General features: G+C 56.7%; 4 protein-coding genes across 4 annotated transcripts in view; 3 read left to right on the forward strand and 1 right to left on the reverse strand.

Moving 5' to 3' along the window:
- Positions 1-3,725: 3,725 nt before the first annotated feature.
- On the forward strand, positions 3,726-5,345 carry P884DRAFT_270506 (Gti1/Pac2 family-domain-containing protein; the record flags this gene model as incomplete). The annotated part of the gene is made up of 1 exon (XM_069442359.1): positions 3,726-5,345. One exon carries the CDS (start codon positions 3,726-3,728, stop codon positions 5,343-5,345), a length of 1,620 nt encoding a protein of 539 aa, XP_069296859.1.
- A 4,609-nt stretch (positions 5,346-9,954) lies between these two features.
- On the forward strand, positions 9,955-11,771 carry P884DRAFT_330374 (uncharacterized protein). Its single transcript, XM_069445683.1, has 6 exons — positions 9,955-10,177; positions 10,234-10,260; positions 10,429-10,451; positions 10,604-10,731; positions 10,786-11,045; positions 11,108-11,771. The coding sequence occupies exons 1-6, from the start codon at positions 10,097-10,099 to the stop codon at positions 11,276-11,278; spliced, it is 690 nt and encodes a 229-aa protein (XP_069296860.1). The 5' UTR covers positions 9,955-10,096; the 3' UTR covers positions 11,279-11,771.
- Positions 11,772-12,522: 751 nt separating this feature from the next.
- P884DRAFT_260733 (uncharacterized protein) lies at positions 12,523-15,118 on the forward strand. The gene has a single exon (XM_069441484.1). It carries the CDS (start codon positions 12,866-12,868, stop codon positions 14,900-14,902), a length of 2,037 nt encoding a protein of 678 aa, XP_069296861.1. The 5' UTR covers positions 12,523-12,865; the 3' UTR covers positions 14,903-15,118.
- Positions 15,119-15,474: 356 nt separating this feature from the next.
- Positions 15,475-16,321, reverse strand: part of P884DRAFT_285693 (nuclear pore complex assembly-domain-containing protein) — a gene marked incomplete at its 3' end in the record, with an annotated part of 1,181 nt that continues 334 nt past the window's right edge. The window contains exon 2 of the mRNA XM_069443782.1: positions 15,475-16,274. Within this exon, the coding sequence (XP_069296862.1) occupies positions 15,475-16,274 (800 nt within the window). The remainder of the gene's footprint in view (positions 16,275-16,321) is intronic.

A 16,321-nucleotide genomic window follows, 5' to 3' on the forward strand; every position in this document is an offset into this window, starting at 1 on the left:
GCCTCACACTCTGACAGTCGTTGCGACGTTCATTGCTCCAGACTGCGTAGTGATTACACTACCCGTTAGCATTGTAGCGTAGTGAAGTGTAATGGAGAGTAGTTAATGTAGAGTAGCAGTGAACGGGATGATGGTATTACAGCCACGGCAATCATTTCCTGTGTGGTCTATCCCCGTTGGGTGGCGTGCGCCAAAAGAAAAATAAAAAGGGGGGGGAAATGCAATGGTTCTCGACATTCGAGAGCAAGTAGTAGTGGGTTATCAGACGAGCCGCACGCCATTTGGTCGCTGCTCAGCATCGGGGTGAACATGGCGCCGGGCCATCGACGGAACCCGGACTTCCAAATTTGTGGGTAGGTTGGTTGTGTGGCATTAATCCGTACACAGTACGGATGTACAGAGCCACCGACCGACTGATCCGCCAGAACCGAAATCCTCCCCCCCTCTCTCCACAAGGAACTCGTCACAAGGAGTGAGCCAAGCCTGCCAAGGGCGCACTAGCGGGCCCGACGCGGCGCCGTGAAATAAGCTTGAAATCCTATTATATTTCCATGACAATCCCGTTCTGCGGATGCAGGGATCTTGGCCAAGCTGACCCTCTCCCCCTGCTTAGCCGGGACCTGCTGATGCGGAAATGTTGCGCCCAGTAGTAATGACGGGACTGGTGTATGTACACTACGGATTAATCCGTACACTACACTAGTTACTCTAGTTTCCTTCACACTACCCTCGCCATGCCTCAGCTTGATGAGGGGTGGACAACACCCGACAGCTCTCGGGGTTAAAACCCCATAATCCGCCCGAAGGGTACACTAACGCTCCGTTACACGACACTAATCCGTACCAAGTATGTACACTACGCGACACTAACGTTATTCCGTACACAGTCTCAGAGATGGTGTAGGGTCATCTCCATTCCCAGGCAAGAAAGAAAGAAGAAAAAAAACACCGGTCGCCCACCTCCACTAGCCGCTTCTTACTGCCTCCCTGTTTATCGGATGAACAAGTGCCCTCTTGGCTTCCATAGGGGGTAACCCCCCCCCCAAAAAAAAAGACCGCACTATTGTCTTCCCAAGACTTCTTGGGGAGGGGGGAAGACGAGGTGCATACTGCGTACATACGAACGGCGCAGTACGTAGTTTAGGTAGTGTAGTGTAGAGAGGCGCCGAGAAGTTGGGCAGGCATGAGCGCTGTGAATCCATGTGATTCCCAAAAACGGAACCAACCGAAATTGGGAGGGGAGGGGAAGGAGGAGGAGGGAAGGATAACACGGTGTGTAAAGCGGGGGCCTCTTGTCGTTCCTCGTCAGAACCCAATTCTTGATCTCTTGTTCCGTGACTCACAAGATAATGCTTGGTTTGATGAACGATGCAGAGACGGAAGATTCGGCCAACAAGTCCTGTTGGTCCCAAATGCTCATCCGTATGCAGCATTCTTCAGGCTGGTGCACACTTGTAGCGTACAGTGCATGTTGTACGTACGTGCACTAAATACCTAATATACTGTACATACCGACATATATACCTTACATCGTACATACATAGTAGAACGAGTGTGAGCACGATGGAGGACACGTGGGCGCTGAACGAACCGAGCAATGAGAAGAGGAAACCGTTTTGGACCGGCTCGTTGCCAGCTTGCCGGTATTGAGCCCGGTACACTGCCACCAGTAAGAGTACGCTAGTGTACTGTACGAAATGCCTGGCTTTTTTGGGGGGCCCCCGGCGGGGGGGGGGGGGAGAGAGGGATTCAGCGTGGCGTGGTGCATGTACTCGGTACACTCGAAGGTCGGTCGAGATCCTCATTCTATTGATAAGCTGACGACAGCGGCGGGGACGCTAAGAAGGACGAGTTTACCGCTTCTGTCCTTCCGCAAGGCTTGGCTCTTGCCTGCTCCGCTGCTTGGCTGCCCTGGCCCCTTGGAGCAAAGCAGGATCGAGAGACACCCGACTCTTAAACCTGGAATTGCGGGTCGCAGTCGGGCTTGGTTCCCATTCTCGGCTAGAATAGCACGTTTTCCATGATGAATCGATGCTGAATAATGGGTGTGGAGTCGGAAAGCGACTCGGTCCCAACTTTAACACGACTGCAAAAGCGGAATGGAAGCTTGGCGGGGCACCGACCCACACAACCTCGCTCTTCTGCTCCACTGCTTCTCGTCGCCAAGCATTCTTCCTTCCGAGCGCACCGTTCGACCGGCAGCCCTCTCGGCGACTCGCAAACGGCCACCGCTCGGGTATGTAAGGTGCGTACGAATCGTTGTTTAGCCTTGTCTCAGGTCGCTTTTGCGGAGAGGAGGACGGACGGCACGGCACAGGGGCTCAAGGGCTTGTGTGATTCAATCAACAGGCGGCCGCCAAACGGATCGTTGAGCGAGAGCTAACAAGTAGTCCGTTGGGAGTCGCCAAGGAGGCGCCGAAAGCAAGTCGGCTCAACGCCAAGGAAACGTGTCTGTGCCGTTGCGGTACGAGGTACAAAACACCTACTCAGTGTGAATATTCGCTGTGTGGGTGAGGTTACCACAAGAGGCAAGGTACCTTGCTTGTTATGCACCTGCCGACTTCAACACCACACTACCTACCTACTTTGTACCAACGTTACCCCGGAGCGTTAGTTATGTACGTACACAACCTTGAGTCGCCAGCAGACAGTGTAAACACGGCTCGCCGCACACAGTGAGCAGGAACCTGCAAACCCCCCGGCCGCTGGAGCCTCGGCCCCCTGGGCTGCAGCGTCATCGACCTGCAGCCGATATCCTTGTCAGCCGCTAGCCGCGGTCGACCTTATTTTCACGGATCACTCTTTTAAAGCAGATCGGGACCCCGGCTCGCGTGCATCTTGCGAATGCAGCAACAGACCTTCGATTCTGGTTTCCAAAACTTACGAACGCAGCAACGTCGCCCCGACCTCCATATCAAACGCCCGCTCCAAATTTGTTCCATCACGTCCGGAGCTAACTCACTGGAAAACGCATTGCCCATCGGCTCCAGGGTTTCAGACAAAACAAAGTGGGAAGAAAAAGAGGGGAAAGTAATCCGGCGTAAAAGTTCAACGGGGGGCCAGACAGAACCACAAGAGAGGAACGAGAAACAATTTGATATCAGGTATGCAAACCTTTCTTTTTTACCTGTTTCGTTATTCTCTCTCTCTCACTCTTGCTTCCGGTAGCCGGACATGGCGGATGTGTCGAGAAGCACGATATCCAGTACAGAGGGCGACTCGACAACAGCCTGCGTTGGTCCCCCGGCTCGTCGCGATCGATCTCTTCGTCGTTAGGTGGCCGCTCTCAACATCGTGTTCAAGCCTTTTTTTCTCCTGACCTGCCTCCGCTGTTTTTCGACCCGCTTCATCGGAGCATCCAATGCGAGGCCTCTATGATGATCTCCAAAGTTGTCTGCTGGTTTCCCATCCCCCGCCAAGTGGCAGGGGCCTTGTTCATCTTGGCCTCCTCGTTGTCATGCCATGGGCTCCCAAGTTAACTTCGGCTTTGGCCTTCGCTATTTTCGAAGATTGTCTCTCACTGCACTAGAACGAAAAACTAACTTTTTCCTACAGCGATTGCCCAATAAGCCCTGCACTTCGTGCGGCTTCATACCTGGAGCACGCCTATCATTAAACCACGCTTCTCAGGTCTCATCGTGCTCATGAGCCGATAGGGGCGACGCAACCCCCCGACATATGGCCGCTGGGTTTTGGCTGCCTTAAATTCTCGCACGCTGCCAAACATGGAAACGTACTATGGCGTGGTGCGGTCACCCGCAGACGCCATCAAACTGTTCGAAGCATGCAGACTAGGACTCCTTCCGCGGGTGCAGAGGAGGTTGTCGGAAAAGGAGCGGCAAGCAATCCGGTCTGGCTCTGTCTTCGTGTGGGATGAGCGAGAGGCCGGTATGCGGAGATGGACGGATGGCAAATCATGGAGCGCGAGCCGCGTCGCCGGCAGTTTTCTGACGTACAGGGAGATGGAAGGAAAACGGGGCAACGCCTTCGGCGGGAGGAGGGGCGCCGGAAAGACGCCGGACTCTGGCCGTGGGAGCGACGAAGATCACGACGACGGGGAGCCGGACGGCTACAGGTACAAGCCGGACGGGCTCACGAAGCAATCATTCAGTATCACCAATGCCGCCGGCCAACATCTTCACCTAATAGCCTACTACGCTCGCGGGCCCCTCGACTTACCACTACCAACAACCGACCCTTCGCTCAGGCACATCGTCCCGGCTAAGGGCATGTACCCAGAATCAAGCCTAACTGAGACAACACCGCCCACGACGGGAAGGGCACCGTTGCCGCAACCGGCCTACATGCCTCCTCCTCACCAGCCGCAGCCTCCCCATGGCTACCCCTCTCACTACCCGTACCCGGGGCACGCATGGCCACCTTCCCCTGACGGGACGCCGCCATACGGCCACGGTCAATACTCGTCGTATCCGCCAGCTCTCCCGCCGCCTCAAGGGCATCACCCTCCTCCAGCGCTTCCTCCGTACCTCCCCGCCCCGCCCTCGCACCATCATCCGCAACACCACTATCCGCCCGCCGAATCGAATTCTAGCCAAGAACGAACCCCACTACCTCTACCTCCTCCGCCCTCGTATTCGTCGCAGCACGCGCCCGCTCATCCGAGCACGCCATCCTACTCACACGCGCAGCCGCATTCACAACCGCAACTTCCTGCGCCCAGGGCAGCGATCCAAGCACCGCCACCGTACCCGCAGAACCAGCACCAATCCCCCCAGCCTGCTCCCCGGGTCACGCTTCTGGACTCTCCCCGTTCTCAGCATCTACAAGCGAAGGCGAGGGAGGCCGTCCAGATCGAGCCGCGGCTAGCCCCAATCGATGCAGCGCGCAACCAACACAGCCCGCTGCACGCCCCGGGCCAGCTCGGCCATCCTCAACAGAACGGAGGGAGCCCCACGACGACAACGACGACAGCAACAGCGACGACGAGTTCGATAACGCTGCCGCCACCCACCACAACAGCAAGCCCCGCCACCAACGCGCCATCGGGCTCTCCCATCTCGAACGGCAGCAGCAGGCCGGACAGCAGCGGCCGAGCTCACGCACCACCAACGACAACGACGCCCAGCACAGCGAGCACGCGGCCCACGCTGTCGGCCCTCCTGCACCCGTCGACCATCCGGCCGCCCGCACCACACGGCAGCTCCGAGCCGAGCAGCGCTCAGCCCATCAGCGCCGGCACAGTCGGCGGCGGCAGCGGCGGGATCAACAGCGCGGGTAGCTCGCCCGGCACAGGGTTGCCTCCGTCGGCGACGGTCAGGCAGGACTCGCGGTCTAGCGACGAGGATGCTAGGGCGATTGGCGTCTTGAATAAGAATTTCTTTTGAGCGCTGGCGGGTTTCGGGACGTGACAGTGGTGGTGGGGAGATGGCCCTGAGTGGCTGAGGGAAGTAGTCGTCAGGAACAAAGGGATGGGGGTGGGGAGGGAGGAGAGCGATCGGAGAGGCTGGAGGGAGTCATCTTCTGGTCGTCGTCGTTCGACTCAGGTTGACCCGTGTGTCCTGCTTACTGTCGATCTGTGCTGTTCTTCAACGATTCGGCTATCAGGAATGGATATGGGTCTTTCCTGGTTTGGTCTCCACGGCAGTTCTTCTTTTCTTTTTTTACCGGGTCACTCTGCATGGTAGGAGACTAGGTGGAGAAAGGGGTATGTGCATCTCCGGCGTTGGTTTTTTTTTTTTTTTTTTTTTTTTTTTTTTTTTTTTTTTTTTTTTTGGGGGGGGGGGGGGGGGGGGGGGGTGGGGGTAGGGAGGGAGTTAGCTTAGATGATTTTGTCACACTGGCTTTCTTCTTTCTTTCTTTCTTTTTAAGTATTAGGCACGTCTCCGAAGAACTGAGCTGATGGAAGAGTCCGAAGTATGGTGTGTCCAATGGGGCGAATTGATGATGACTTGTATGCTTGACCACCTGCTACTCTTCTCTTATTTCCCACCTCCGCGAGGACGAGAGGAGTGTCACCTGTCTTCCAAAGAAACTGGAGTAACTGAAACAAAAGGAAAGGAGAGGGAAAAAAGAAAAAGAAAAAGAGGAGAAAGAAAAGGAAAGCTGAATGGCAACAGGGGTTTGGGTGGTTTTCACGTCACAGGGCTCAGCAGTCTTAGAATAATCTGTCGATCTTCTGTTCACTACCGTCGGCGCTCCTTTCTTGTCGATCAGGGGCACTTCATCAGTGGCTTTGAGCCCTGGTATCAGGCCCCATTAACTAACACATCGCTGAAGCCCGCCTTCTGGCAGATCAGGCTCAGAGCGCTTCAATATTTATCAGCTTCTCCGAGAGCCCCGGCAATCGGGACAGCCTCCAGAGACGTGCTTATAGCGTTGACATCCCCCACGATCCCCCAGATTACCTCCTCCACCATCATCCAGAGTTGGTTGGCGTGACCGAGGAAATTGCAGACAGGGAAACTGGTAGACAGCCATTCTTCAGAACACGTAATAAGACCGCTCTTGGCCCTCTCTCATCATGCGTGTTCGAAAGTGGAACTTGGTAGGTACCCTTTCCCGAAAAGCTCCGGCACCCCCAGCAAATCGAGTCTCTACCTCTGTGCAAGCGGCCATCTTCAAGCTGGCTACTGTAACTACTTGAATTCCTCTCTGTTTCTGCCGCTCGTTTCCAATTCTCAACGCCTCTCTCATGATATAAGCGGAAAACTACAATGATGCTGCCTCTGTGGAGATGTCTGACGCAGGAGGTTTGAGTGGTTTCAGCACGGTTTAGCATCTAGGTTGTGGGTTTATGGTGATCCGGGTTGCTGATCTGCCATGTATGGGACCACAGATGACGGAGTCAACACATATAATGAGTCACTGCACCACTTGAAAGTTATCGCAGGCTCAGATGAGGGAGGGCATATACCACGTGCATCACAAGAGCTACGGAGGAGGCGAGGTGGTGGGTCATGATGAAACGGCAGATTTTCCTGTCAAAGTAAACATAGCGCACGGATAATGAGTCCCCTTCCTTGGTTTCGTTGTGCAACAGCTTCTTTCCCATCACTGGCATTGGAAGTCGGCCGGAGGTTAGGATTCGCCGATCCACTCGCTGCGAAGAAACGAGCTCACTGCCTCTTGTTGTGAGTGCTACCTATTACCCCGCACACAACTCGAACTCGCTTCCTTTTTCATGAGGAAACTGAATTTACCTACTTTGGTTCCTTTCGATCCTGGGGGAAACGCTTGATAGGACATTAGAAAGAATCTTGGAGTCGAATCCTGACTGGTACCTTTCTTATCATTTGTCTCTTTCTATTTCTTCTCCCTTCTCTTCTTCTCTTTAGCTCTTGGCATAGGCCCCCTTTGGTAGTGTTCAAACATTGGTCGCGCGTGTTTTTAGACTGAAGGTCGTTGACTCAGCTTCATCCTTAAGACACCATCTGCGTGGCGTGTCATGATGACTTTTCCAAAAGAGCGAGCTTCTCTCGCTGCCTCGCATCATTCGCCACATCTAGTTACCAAAGAGTGTCAGTCGTTGCGCATCCGCTGTACCTCTTCATCAGCTTTCCTGCGGTGGAAGCAAGGGAAGAGGACGGTTTCCAAAAACCGAAAACTGTCGAGAAACAAGCGCAGCAGCTTTGGCAGTAACCGCAAACAGTAGTGCGTGGCGGCTATCGCTCAAGTCTGACTAAGCCAAGCTATCTATCACCCAAACCATGCCATGCTCAGTTCTCCCGGAAGACGCCGTCTGCGGATAGTTGCCAGCCTCTGGGCCCTCACTTCGCTGCTCAACGCTTTGCTTGACGCCTGCAGCGCACAAGCTCCAGTCTTGCACCGGCACGATTAACCGACCTCTGATTCCGCGTGGCCTTGGGCTCTGAGCAACCATCAGTGTGCGAGGCAAGGGATGACCATCGCTATCATTGTCCGTCTTCAACGAAACTTAGCCCCAATGAGAGAGGTATGCGCGTGCCGGCTGGCCGTCTCGAGGATAACCACTGGAAATTGGCGGCACGTGGGCGCAGGGTAGTTGCAAGGACGGCCTGAGCGCAGGTTGGAGCTGACTCAAACAACCGAATGTAAAGAAGCGGCGTGGGCGACCAACTGATGCAAGGCACAAGATCTTTGGGGAAACATGCCCATGGCTCCCCGGGTTGGTGACTGGCGAATGCGCTGCGAGCCTCATGGGCAACGACGTGTGTTGTACACGCATGTGAGCGACGAGGTGCGTGACCTGGAAGGCGGGCATTATTATTGCTTTTGGGATCAAGTGCCTAGCCACCGAAACCACAAGCCATGAATGCGTGATGAAGCGATTAAAGTCACCACCTGCAGGAACAAGTACGGCGAGAAGGTCGATAAGCAAGGTATGGATACTCTACGAACAGCGAACCTTGCATTCGCAACTGTTGGTCCGAGTCTGAAAGGGTGGGTTAGGGCGGCCAATCCCGCAGTGATGGGTGGCAGACACGACACGACAGCGGTTAACGATGCCCAACATTGAAAAGGGGATGTTGGGAAATAAAGCCAAAAAAATTTTTTTTTAAAAAAAAGAAACCCTCCATCCAGTCAAACAGCCAAGAAAGTTGAACTGATTGACGCTACGTTTTGGTAGCTTGGCGTTTGTTGATGTTGGGCGACATGAAGGTAGAAGCTCGTCGCGGTGCGGATAGCTTCAACCATGACGCTCGGCTGCTCCTTGCTCGTAACACGAGTGACTTTGTAGACTGGGGGCTGTATTATGACCAAAGCGTGGGCCTTCTAGAAAAAATAAGAATGCATCAAGAAGCCCGGAAATCCGGCTACGCAGAAAACACATTCTCACGCAAGAAAGCAGGGGTTTGCGGCGGGCCATCTCAAATGCGAAAACCTATCTATCATCAACCAGGCGACGCGGATTGCGAAAACGCGACCCAACAAACAATGAATACGCATCGGCATTTTTAAATCTCAAAGCAGTGGGTGACTTCGAGGTTAGGGCCGAAAGTTATACAACTAATAAGATAGCGAGGCCAGTCGTCCGATGGGGCAATCAATGTACGGAAGAGGAGGGGGAGAGAAAACAGAAGCGAAGGAAGCCGAAGGGTCAAGGGGGGATGGGGAGGTCGAGATCAGAGGAGAGCTCGAGCTGTGATGGGTGCACATGATCGAAGGTACAAAGTGGATGAGGTGCCGTTTTTGACTGGCCAATCAGGAAAATTGGCAGGATCCAGGGTCTACCTCTTTTCTTGCACCCACATCGCCAGTTCAGGAAAAGTCTCCCCGCATGGCTCCCATCCATGATTGTCATCGCCAGCGTCTGCGAGCAGCTTCGTTCGCAGCTTCACCTTTGCCCTGATATTGTAACAATGTCATCTGCTATGCAAAACAGAACAGAGCACATGCAGGACAGTTCTCATGCGGATCCAAAGTGCATGCTTGAAAAATACCGACACCTGTTGGAAAACCTTGCAACTAATCAACTGGAAGTTGATTCAGCAGATATCCATAAATGGAAGTGTGCAGCTTGTCTGTGTAGTCGCTCACGGGAGGGCCGCCACATCATGAAGGCGATCTGACTGATGCTCAGACGCTAAGGTAACGACTCTGTAGCTATTAGTCGGTAGTTAATAGCATCAGAAAAAAAAAACCAAAAGTTGGGCCTCTATCCCTGTCGGCCTGCATTAGAGAATGGAGTCCCATCTGAGTGGTTGCGCCGACCGAGGGGATTATACCTGCGAGCTGAGAGAGTGTGTGTCAATGAGCGGGCAAAGACAGTCTTGACCGATGTAGGCGTTCCAGCAGTCGAGAGAACAGAGTGAAGTAGACTGGGTAGGAAGCCGTCAATTTGTATAGTTGAGGTATAAGCACGGGCCATGTTGGACGACAAAAAATGGCCGGGGAGCTATTCTGGAGTCTCGGGCTCGGGGAGGCGCAATCAGCGCAATCACTCGCGTCTCAGTAAACCCCCCCGCTTTCCCATATAAACACCGGGGCACGCCCCCGAGCGCGACCGCCCACCCACACCCTCCTGTTCCCGGTTTCTCATTCGAATTGCCATCGACGCGATATTCGCATCCAAAGCCGGCCTCAAATTCATTTCAACTTCAAGCCAGCCTCATCCACCGTTCTAACCCGACCCACTTACAAAACATCATCAATCACCATGCCTCCCAAGAAGACCGAAACCAAGACCGAGGGCGCTGCCGCCCCGAAGCCCAAGTCCGGCTCTCAACACACCTACCAGGTGCGCAACCACGATACCGGCTTTTGCAATTAGGTTCTGTGACTAACGGACCATAGGACATGATCATCGATGCCATCATCGCGGTATTTCATCCCGTTCCCTTTGCTCCGGCGCATTTGCCGTCGGTGCCCTGTCGGCGCCGCGGATTGAGGCATCGCGCATGACTCTTGTCGCATGCCTCTGCGCGCGCGTTTGGCGACCCGGGCATGATGAGATCACGTTTTACTGACATGTTTCTTTCAAAAACATAGCTCAAGGATCGCAACGGTTCTAGGTAAGTCTTATTCAACTTTTGACGCGTCGCAACCCCAGCATCATAACATTGCGGTGCGCGTACGGTCGCAAACATTACACCGCCGCCGCCGCCACCACCCCCACCACCCACTTCGTTTGCAGCTTACAGTCATTGTGCTAACGCGCGCGCAGCCGTCAATCGCTCAAGAAGTATGTCCGCGCCAACAACAAGATCAACGCCACCGATGCCATGTTCGACTCTCTCTTCAACAACGCTTTGAAGAAGGGAGTTGAGAAGGGTATCTTTGAGCAGCCAAAGGGTATGCGTCCCGCCAAGCTGCGCCTTGTCTTTACTGTGTACTGACTATCGCCAGGTCCCTCCGGCGGCACCAAGCTCGCCAAGAAGGCCCTTAAGCCTGCTGCCCCCAAGAAGGCGGCGGCGCCCAAGAAGGCAGCGGCCAAGAAGGACACCAAGGAGGCAAAGGAGCCCAAGGAGAAGAAGGCCTCCACTAAGAAGGCTGCTCCCAAGAAGGAGACTGCCGCTAAGGAGACCAAGGAAACCAAGGAGACCAAGGAGAAGAAGGCTGCTGCCCCCAAGAAGGCCGCTCCCAAGAAGGCCTCCGCGGCCAAGAAGGTGAGCAGAAGCTTCCATCTCCGCTTTTACCATTGCTGCTCAGTGTAGCTGACGCTATTCAGGCCGCGGCTGCCCCCGCTGTCGTCGAGAAGCCCACCGTCCTGACCAAGACCAAGTCCGGTCGCGTCGCGAAGACGTCAGCCAAGCCAGCTGCGCCGAAGAAGGCCGCACCCAAGAAGGCCGCGGCCAAGAAGAAGGAGACGCCGAAGAAGGCTGAGGCCACCGAGGCTTGATGCTCTTCTGTCTTCATCATTTCATCATGTTCTCTTATCCTGTGATACGCGAGGGTCTGGGTTTTGGTCTCGTTTGGCGTTCCGGCGGTTTTCGGGTATGATCTTGGACAGCATTGGGCGCTGACGCGTTCGATATTTGGCGCGCGGAGGGGGTGGGGAGGCACTGGCCGTTTTTTGCGCTCTGGGTTGTCGCGTTCTATCCCTTCTGGGTAGCGTGGTTTGTTTGGAGTTTGCCCCAAAGATCGGCGTGCACATACAAATGCCCCCTCGCATCCTCTTGGCGGACGAGTAGTATGGGCTTGTTGCCACTACTCAGGGCGGATCAGCGCGCGAAGTAGACTTGAGAGGCAACCGGTGGGCGTTGGGGTCACGCGGACCACGAGTTTCTGAAAGGGCCGAAGCTTAGGGGCCCTCCTAGGAGGGTATGTTGATTGTAATCAATACCTATACCAGATGTTTTTCCCGCTCTGAATCACCGTTAAGCGAGGCTCCCAGTTATCCCCCTTCCCCCCCCCCCACCCCCCCCCCCAAAAGGTGGGGAAGGCATGAGTTTTGTGTGCCGACTTTGGCGTGCCACGGCCCTAGTTACCGCGTTTCCCAACAACGGCGTCTCCGACCACCCCGCCAAGGCAGCGCCTGGGCGCATCGCGTCTCTGTTTACTTTTTCTTTCTTTGTATGTACATACATGCAAACAACGGAAAAAAGGTAGGATAACACTCAGCCAAGTCTTAACACTACTATCCAATACGTTATAGCGTATTGCCCTAATCGTGGCCCGTCGGTATTGTTTTCATCGTTTCGCCAGGAGGCGGTCATCGCGGAACATCAAATAGATTATCGGGCAAAGCAGTCAGAGCGCGCTTGGACTGACCTGAGATGCAATAACAAAAGCGCGGACAATGGCTGTCATTGCTAAAACTCAGGGGCAGCTCCGAGGGCCGTATGTGTTGATCGATAAGCCTCATCTGCAAGGCGGGGTGCCCGCAGTCTTATCGAATGCCCCGCTGTGGATCCGCCACGCATCTTGTGACGGATGCAACCTGATGATGCGTTGGCGCTGGCCCGGCGCTGGCCCGGCGCTGGCCCTGCGCAAGCGTCCGTGCCCAGCCAGGGAAGCTTCAGGCAGCGGGGCACTCTGATTCAGCCCCCCCACCTCATCGTCAACGACAAACCGGGATGGGCGGGACATGGTCTCTAGTGTAGGTCCCGTACTGTACGTAACGCGCCGCACCCAAGTTGCACATTGCCTACCTGAGCTCACGCAAGCCCCGAAACGGCTGCTGCACGGGCACCCACGCATCAAAACATTGAGCCATTTCCAGAAGCGATCGCAAACACCAGCTGGCAGAAGCCCGCAGGACGCGGATCCACGTCCCAGCAACTACAACCAATCGAACCATACCGGCGGTACTTCTAGGCCGTCCCGAAACGGCCGAGTCGGATGCGAACCCGCCCCCGGATCAGAACACGCAACCCGACGGCAATGGATTCCTAGCTGCCATCTTTAGCACTCGTCAGTGCAAATCGCCATCCACGCAAACAATCCCCTCCGAATCCGTGACTGGCCCCGTCTTTTTTTTGCGGCCATGGCGCAACAGCAGTCCCTCAGCTCTAACAATCCGTTTCGCCGCAAAGCCGTGTCTTCCGCGCCCGCTGCCCCACCCGCGGCTGTCCCACGGTTCGCCGACCTTGACGAGTCACCAGGCCCAACCCCTGGCGTAGAGCCCGATCTACCGCCAGCAGACCTGTTTCGGCACCAGTTACAATCGCTTTCCGCCTCAACCGAACCGCCCCCGGAGACAAGCTTCCGGAAACCCAAGGTCGTCAAGAAAGTTCGCGTGCAGTCCCCCCCGTCATCCCCCGACTCGTCCGGCGTGCCCCAGCAGTTCCCGTCGGCCAGCTCAGACGAGGATGACAGCAGTATCGGCCCCAGCGACGAGACTGGAAATCATGAGGACCCTTTCGATCGTGCCTCATCAACAGACTCGGCAGACGTGTCGGATAAGGGAGAAGATGATCCTCAATCGCTACCAGCATACCGAACCCCGCCCAACCCGTTCGAAAAGACCCTGAGAGACCTAAACGTCGGACCGGCGGGGTCGGAGAAGAAGGGCCCTGAGAGGACGTCGGGAACAAGGGGTGTTCTAGATGTTGACGCTTTCGGCCGGTTGCTGTTGACGGGCCAAGCTGGGGGCGCAGCGTCATCCCAGGTCGCGTCGCCGTTCATTACCGAGCACGCCAAACACCCACCAGCACCAAACAGCAATGGCGCGACAGCAAGAGACGCAACCTCTGCTCCGCGGAGCCCAAGCTCTGGTGCGTTACAAGTCGCACAAGATACGCCACAATTGTCCCGGGAAGCGTTGGAGCACGCAGGTCAGAGCGACGGGCGCGGCTCCGTGAGCAGCGTGCAGCCCAGCACCCTGCCGAATGTACAGACAACTCCTCCTCCCCATCCCAAGAAGAAGCCACCCCCACCGAGCTCGCGGCACGGGAAGCTCATTAATCCTGGGCCGGCCGGGGCAGCCGCGGAGTCAAAACCGACAGCAGGCGGGGGGGCACAAGGCCCGGTGAACAGTCCGGGTCGCAGGGCCACCACCAGCCTAACTCCCGCGTCCCCATCAAGTCCGCACAGTGCCAACAGGTCGCTCTCTTCCGCGTCTCAAGAGTCGCCCGCGGAAGAGGCCTCAAACAGTGTGCTTGATCGCGAAGCGGCCGGCAAGCTGCTCGGGCCCGAGATACAGCCGGGGCTCAACATTGTCATGCCACCAAGGCCACCAACGCCGCCGAACGCGTCCCATGCGACGGTGGTGACAGGGACACAGTCATCTAGGAAGCCGGCGCCGCCGCCCAGGCGACAACCCCACGTCCGTTCAGGGAGCAAAACGGCATCTGGCGCGGTGTCGGCGGTCCAGCATGACGACCCGGAGTTGCCAGTCAGGCGGTCATCCGTCGACTCGACAAGATCCCGATCCTCTGCCGCCGCCCGCGTCGGCGCGCATCCGCCGGCACCACCTCCGCCACGGCGGCCTAGCCATGCCTCGCGTGGCTCCATCTCGTACGGCCTTCCGCCCCCCTCTCCTACCGCACCAAGCGAGGATAGCGAACCGATCTTCCTATCCGGCGCCCCAATTGTATCCTCGCCTACCACGGTAAGCGACTCTCCCGACGGCAGCGGCAGCTCCACCCCAGCTCCGGCTCAACCGCCCGCAACCGCAGCCCCGGGCACCAAGCCCGTGCCGCCGCCGCCGCCGCCGCCCGCACGCAACGCGTCGGTTCGCGGAAAGAGACCGGCGAGCAGGACTGTCCCCGCATCACCATCCTCGTCGTCCCCCGACGCGTCGGGCTTGACTAGGAGGTCAAGCGGGAGCGGAAACCGGGGAAAGGAACCGCCGCCCCCGCCGGCGAGACATCGGGATCGGGGAAATAGTAGGGGCAGCGTGGAAAGCGCTGCCGCCGCGTCGGGATGGGCGGAAAGCCAGCAGCCCGTCCCGGGTGCGGAGCGGTCGGTCGACTCGGACCCCGCAGGGATGGAGTCCCATGCCGGGGAAATACTGGCGGACTTGAATGCGTTGCAGAGGGAGGTGGATGCCTTGAGGGGACAGGTCGAGAAGGCTGGGTAAAGGAGAAGGAAGAGCGAACGCGGAACACAAGAAAGAGAAGATGCCGAGATCTTAAACTCTGTTTTGAGCTTGTTCCGGTTGGTTTGATCTGTTGTCATGTTGACCCAAAGCGGCGGGCTTGCGTCTTGTCGGTGGTTTTTTGTCTGCGGCATATATAGATCAGATATACAACGATGGAAAGGCGAGCAAGGCGCGAATTTTAAATATCGATTATACTAATCATGGTTTTATCCTTTGGCATTACTCTCATCAGTGTCGGGTGCCTATGCTGGTACTCTGCAACCGATGGCGATACCGCAGCAACATATCGTGAGACACGTTTCCGACTTGGTGCTTTTTAGGTCTGATGAAGCCTACGACATTTTTTTTGAAAAAAAAGAAAAGAAGGGGAAAAAAAGGAAGGTAAGAGACAGGTAGGTTGCCAGTTCCGTAACACGGTAATTGGTAGAAAACGCCCTAACGCCGTTCGCTATGCCGCCGTCCGTTCCCATGTCTTTTTTTTTTATTAATAGTACAGGTGCACGCATAATTGGAAACCACCAGAACCACGATCGCGTTCTCTCAGCCTAGGTCTACCGGGCTGCTCGGACAGCCGCGCCCTGGCCGCCCAGGCCGCCCGCGCCGCCCGCCGGGATCGGGCCGCGATGCCTCCCCGTGACGAGCTGCCTCATCTGGGCGACGGTCTTGGCATTCTTAGATTTCCGGCCGTCGCCGACGGCGATGTAGTCGTGGAACCACTTCTCCTCGGCGCCCGTCAGCGGCAGGCTGGCCAGCTCCCTGCCGCGCGCGCCGGCGGCGTCGGCGGCCTGGTCCAGCACCGAGGCCACCAGCTTCTCGAACAGCTGCTGGCGGGCGTGGTCGGGGAAGCGGCGCGAGAAGTAGAGGGCCTCGGAGACGCTGGTGCGCGCGAGCGCGCCGAAGAGGAGCTCGAGCGCCTCGGACGTCTGCAGCACGGGCTGCGCCGCGTGGTAGTAGGCCAGCGCCAGGCTGTAGTCGTCGCCGTCGTCGTCGTCGCCGCCGTCGCTCTGGGGGGCCGCCGCCGCCGCCTTGGCGTGACGGACCAGTACGGTGACGATGTCGTCGGCGAACTCGGCGGGCAGCGACGGGTGCGCCAGGTTCTCGAGCGCGAACTTGAACTCCTTGCGGTCCATGTGCCACAGCCCCCGCATGAGGAGCTGGTAGTTGGTCGGCAGCCCGGACTCCTCGGCCAGCGCCTCGGCCAGGTTGGAGCGCGCGCCCCGCAGCTCGTCGTAGTCGAGGAGGAGGTAGTAGAAGACGGACAGCTTGGCGTGCGGCGAGACCTTGGTGTCGCAGATCTGCTGGTGCAGCGCCCGGAGGCCGCTGTCGCCTTTGGGGGGGTACACCTTGCCTGCTAGGTAAAAGCTCTCCCGTCAGGTTTTTGGTTTTTTTTTTTTTTTT

Source organism: Thermothelomyces heterothallicus, assembly GCF_042370625.1.
Source record: "Thermothelomyces heterothallicus CBS 202.75 unplaced genomic scaffold P884_scaffold_14, whole genome shotgun sequence".
NCBI lineage: Eukaryota > Fungi > Ascomycota > Sordariomycetes > Sordariales > Chaetomiaceae > Thermothelomyces > Thermothelomyces heterothallicus.

Coding starts and splice junctions, on each gene's coding strand:
- P884DRAFT_260733 (XM_069441484.1), top strand. CDS start 12,866: ATGGCGCAACAGCAGTCCCTCAGCTCTAACAATCCGTTTCGCCGCAAA.
- P884DRAFT_330374 (XM_069445683.1), top strand. CDS start 10,097: ATGCCTCCCAAGAAGACCGAAACCAAGACCGAGGGCGCTGCCGCCCCG. Junction 10,178..10,233: donor GCTCTCAACACACCTACCAG/GTGCGCAACCAC, acceptor AACGGACCATAG/GACATGATCATCGATGCCAT. Junction 10,452..10,603: donor AAGGATCGCAACGGTTCTAG/GTAAGTCTTATT, acceptor ACGCGCGCGCAG/CCGTCAATCGCTCAAGAAGT.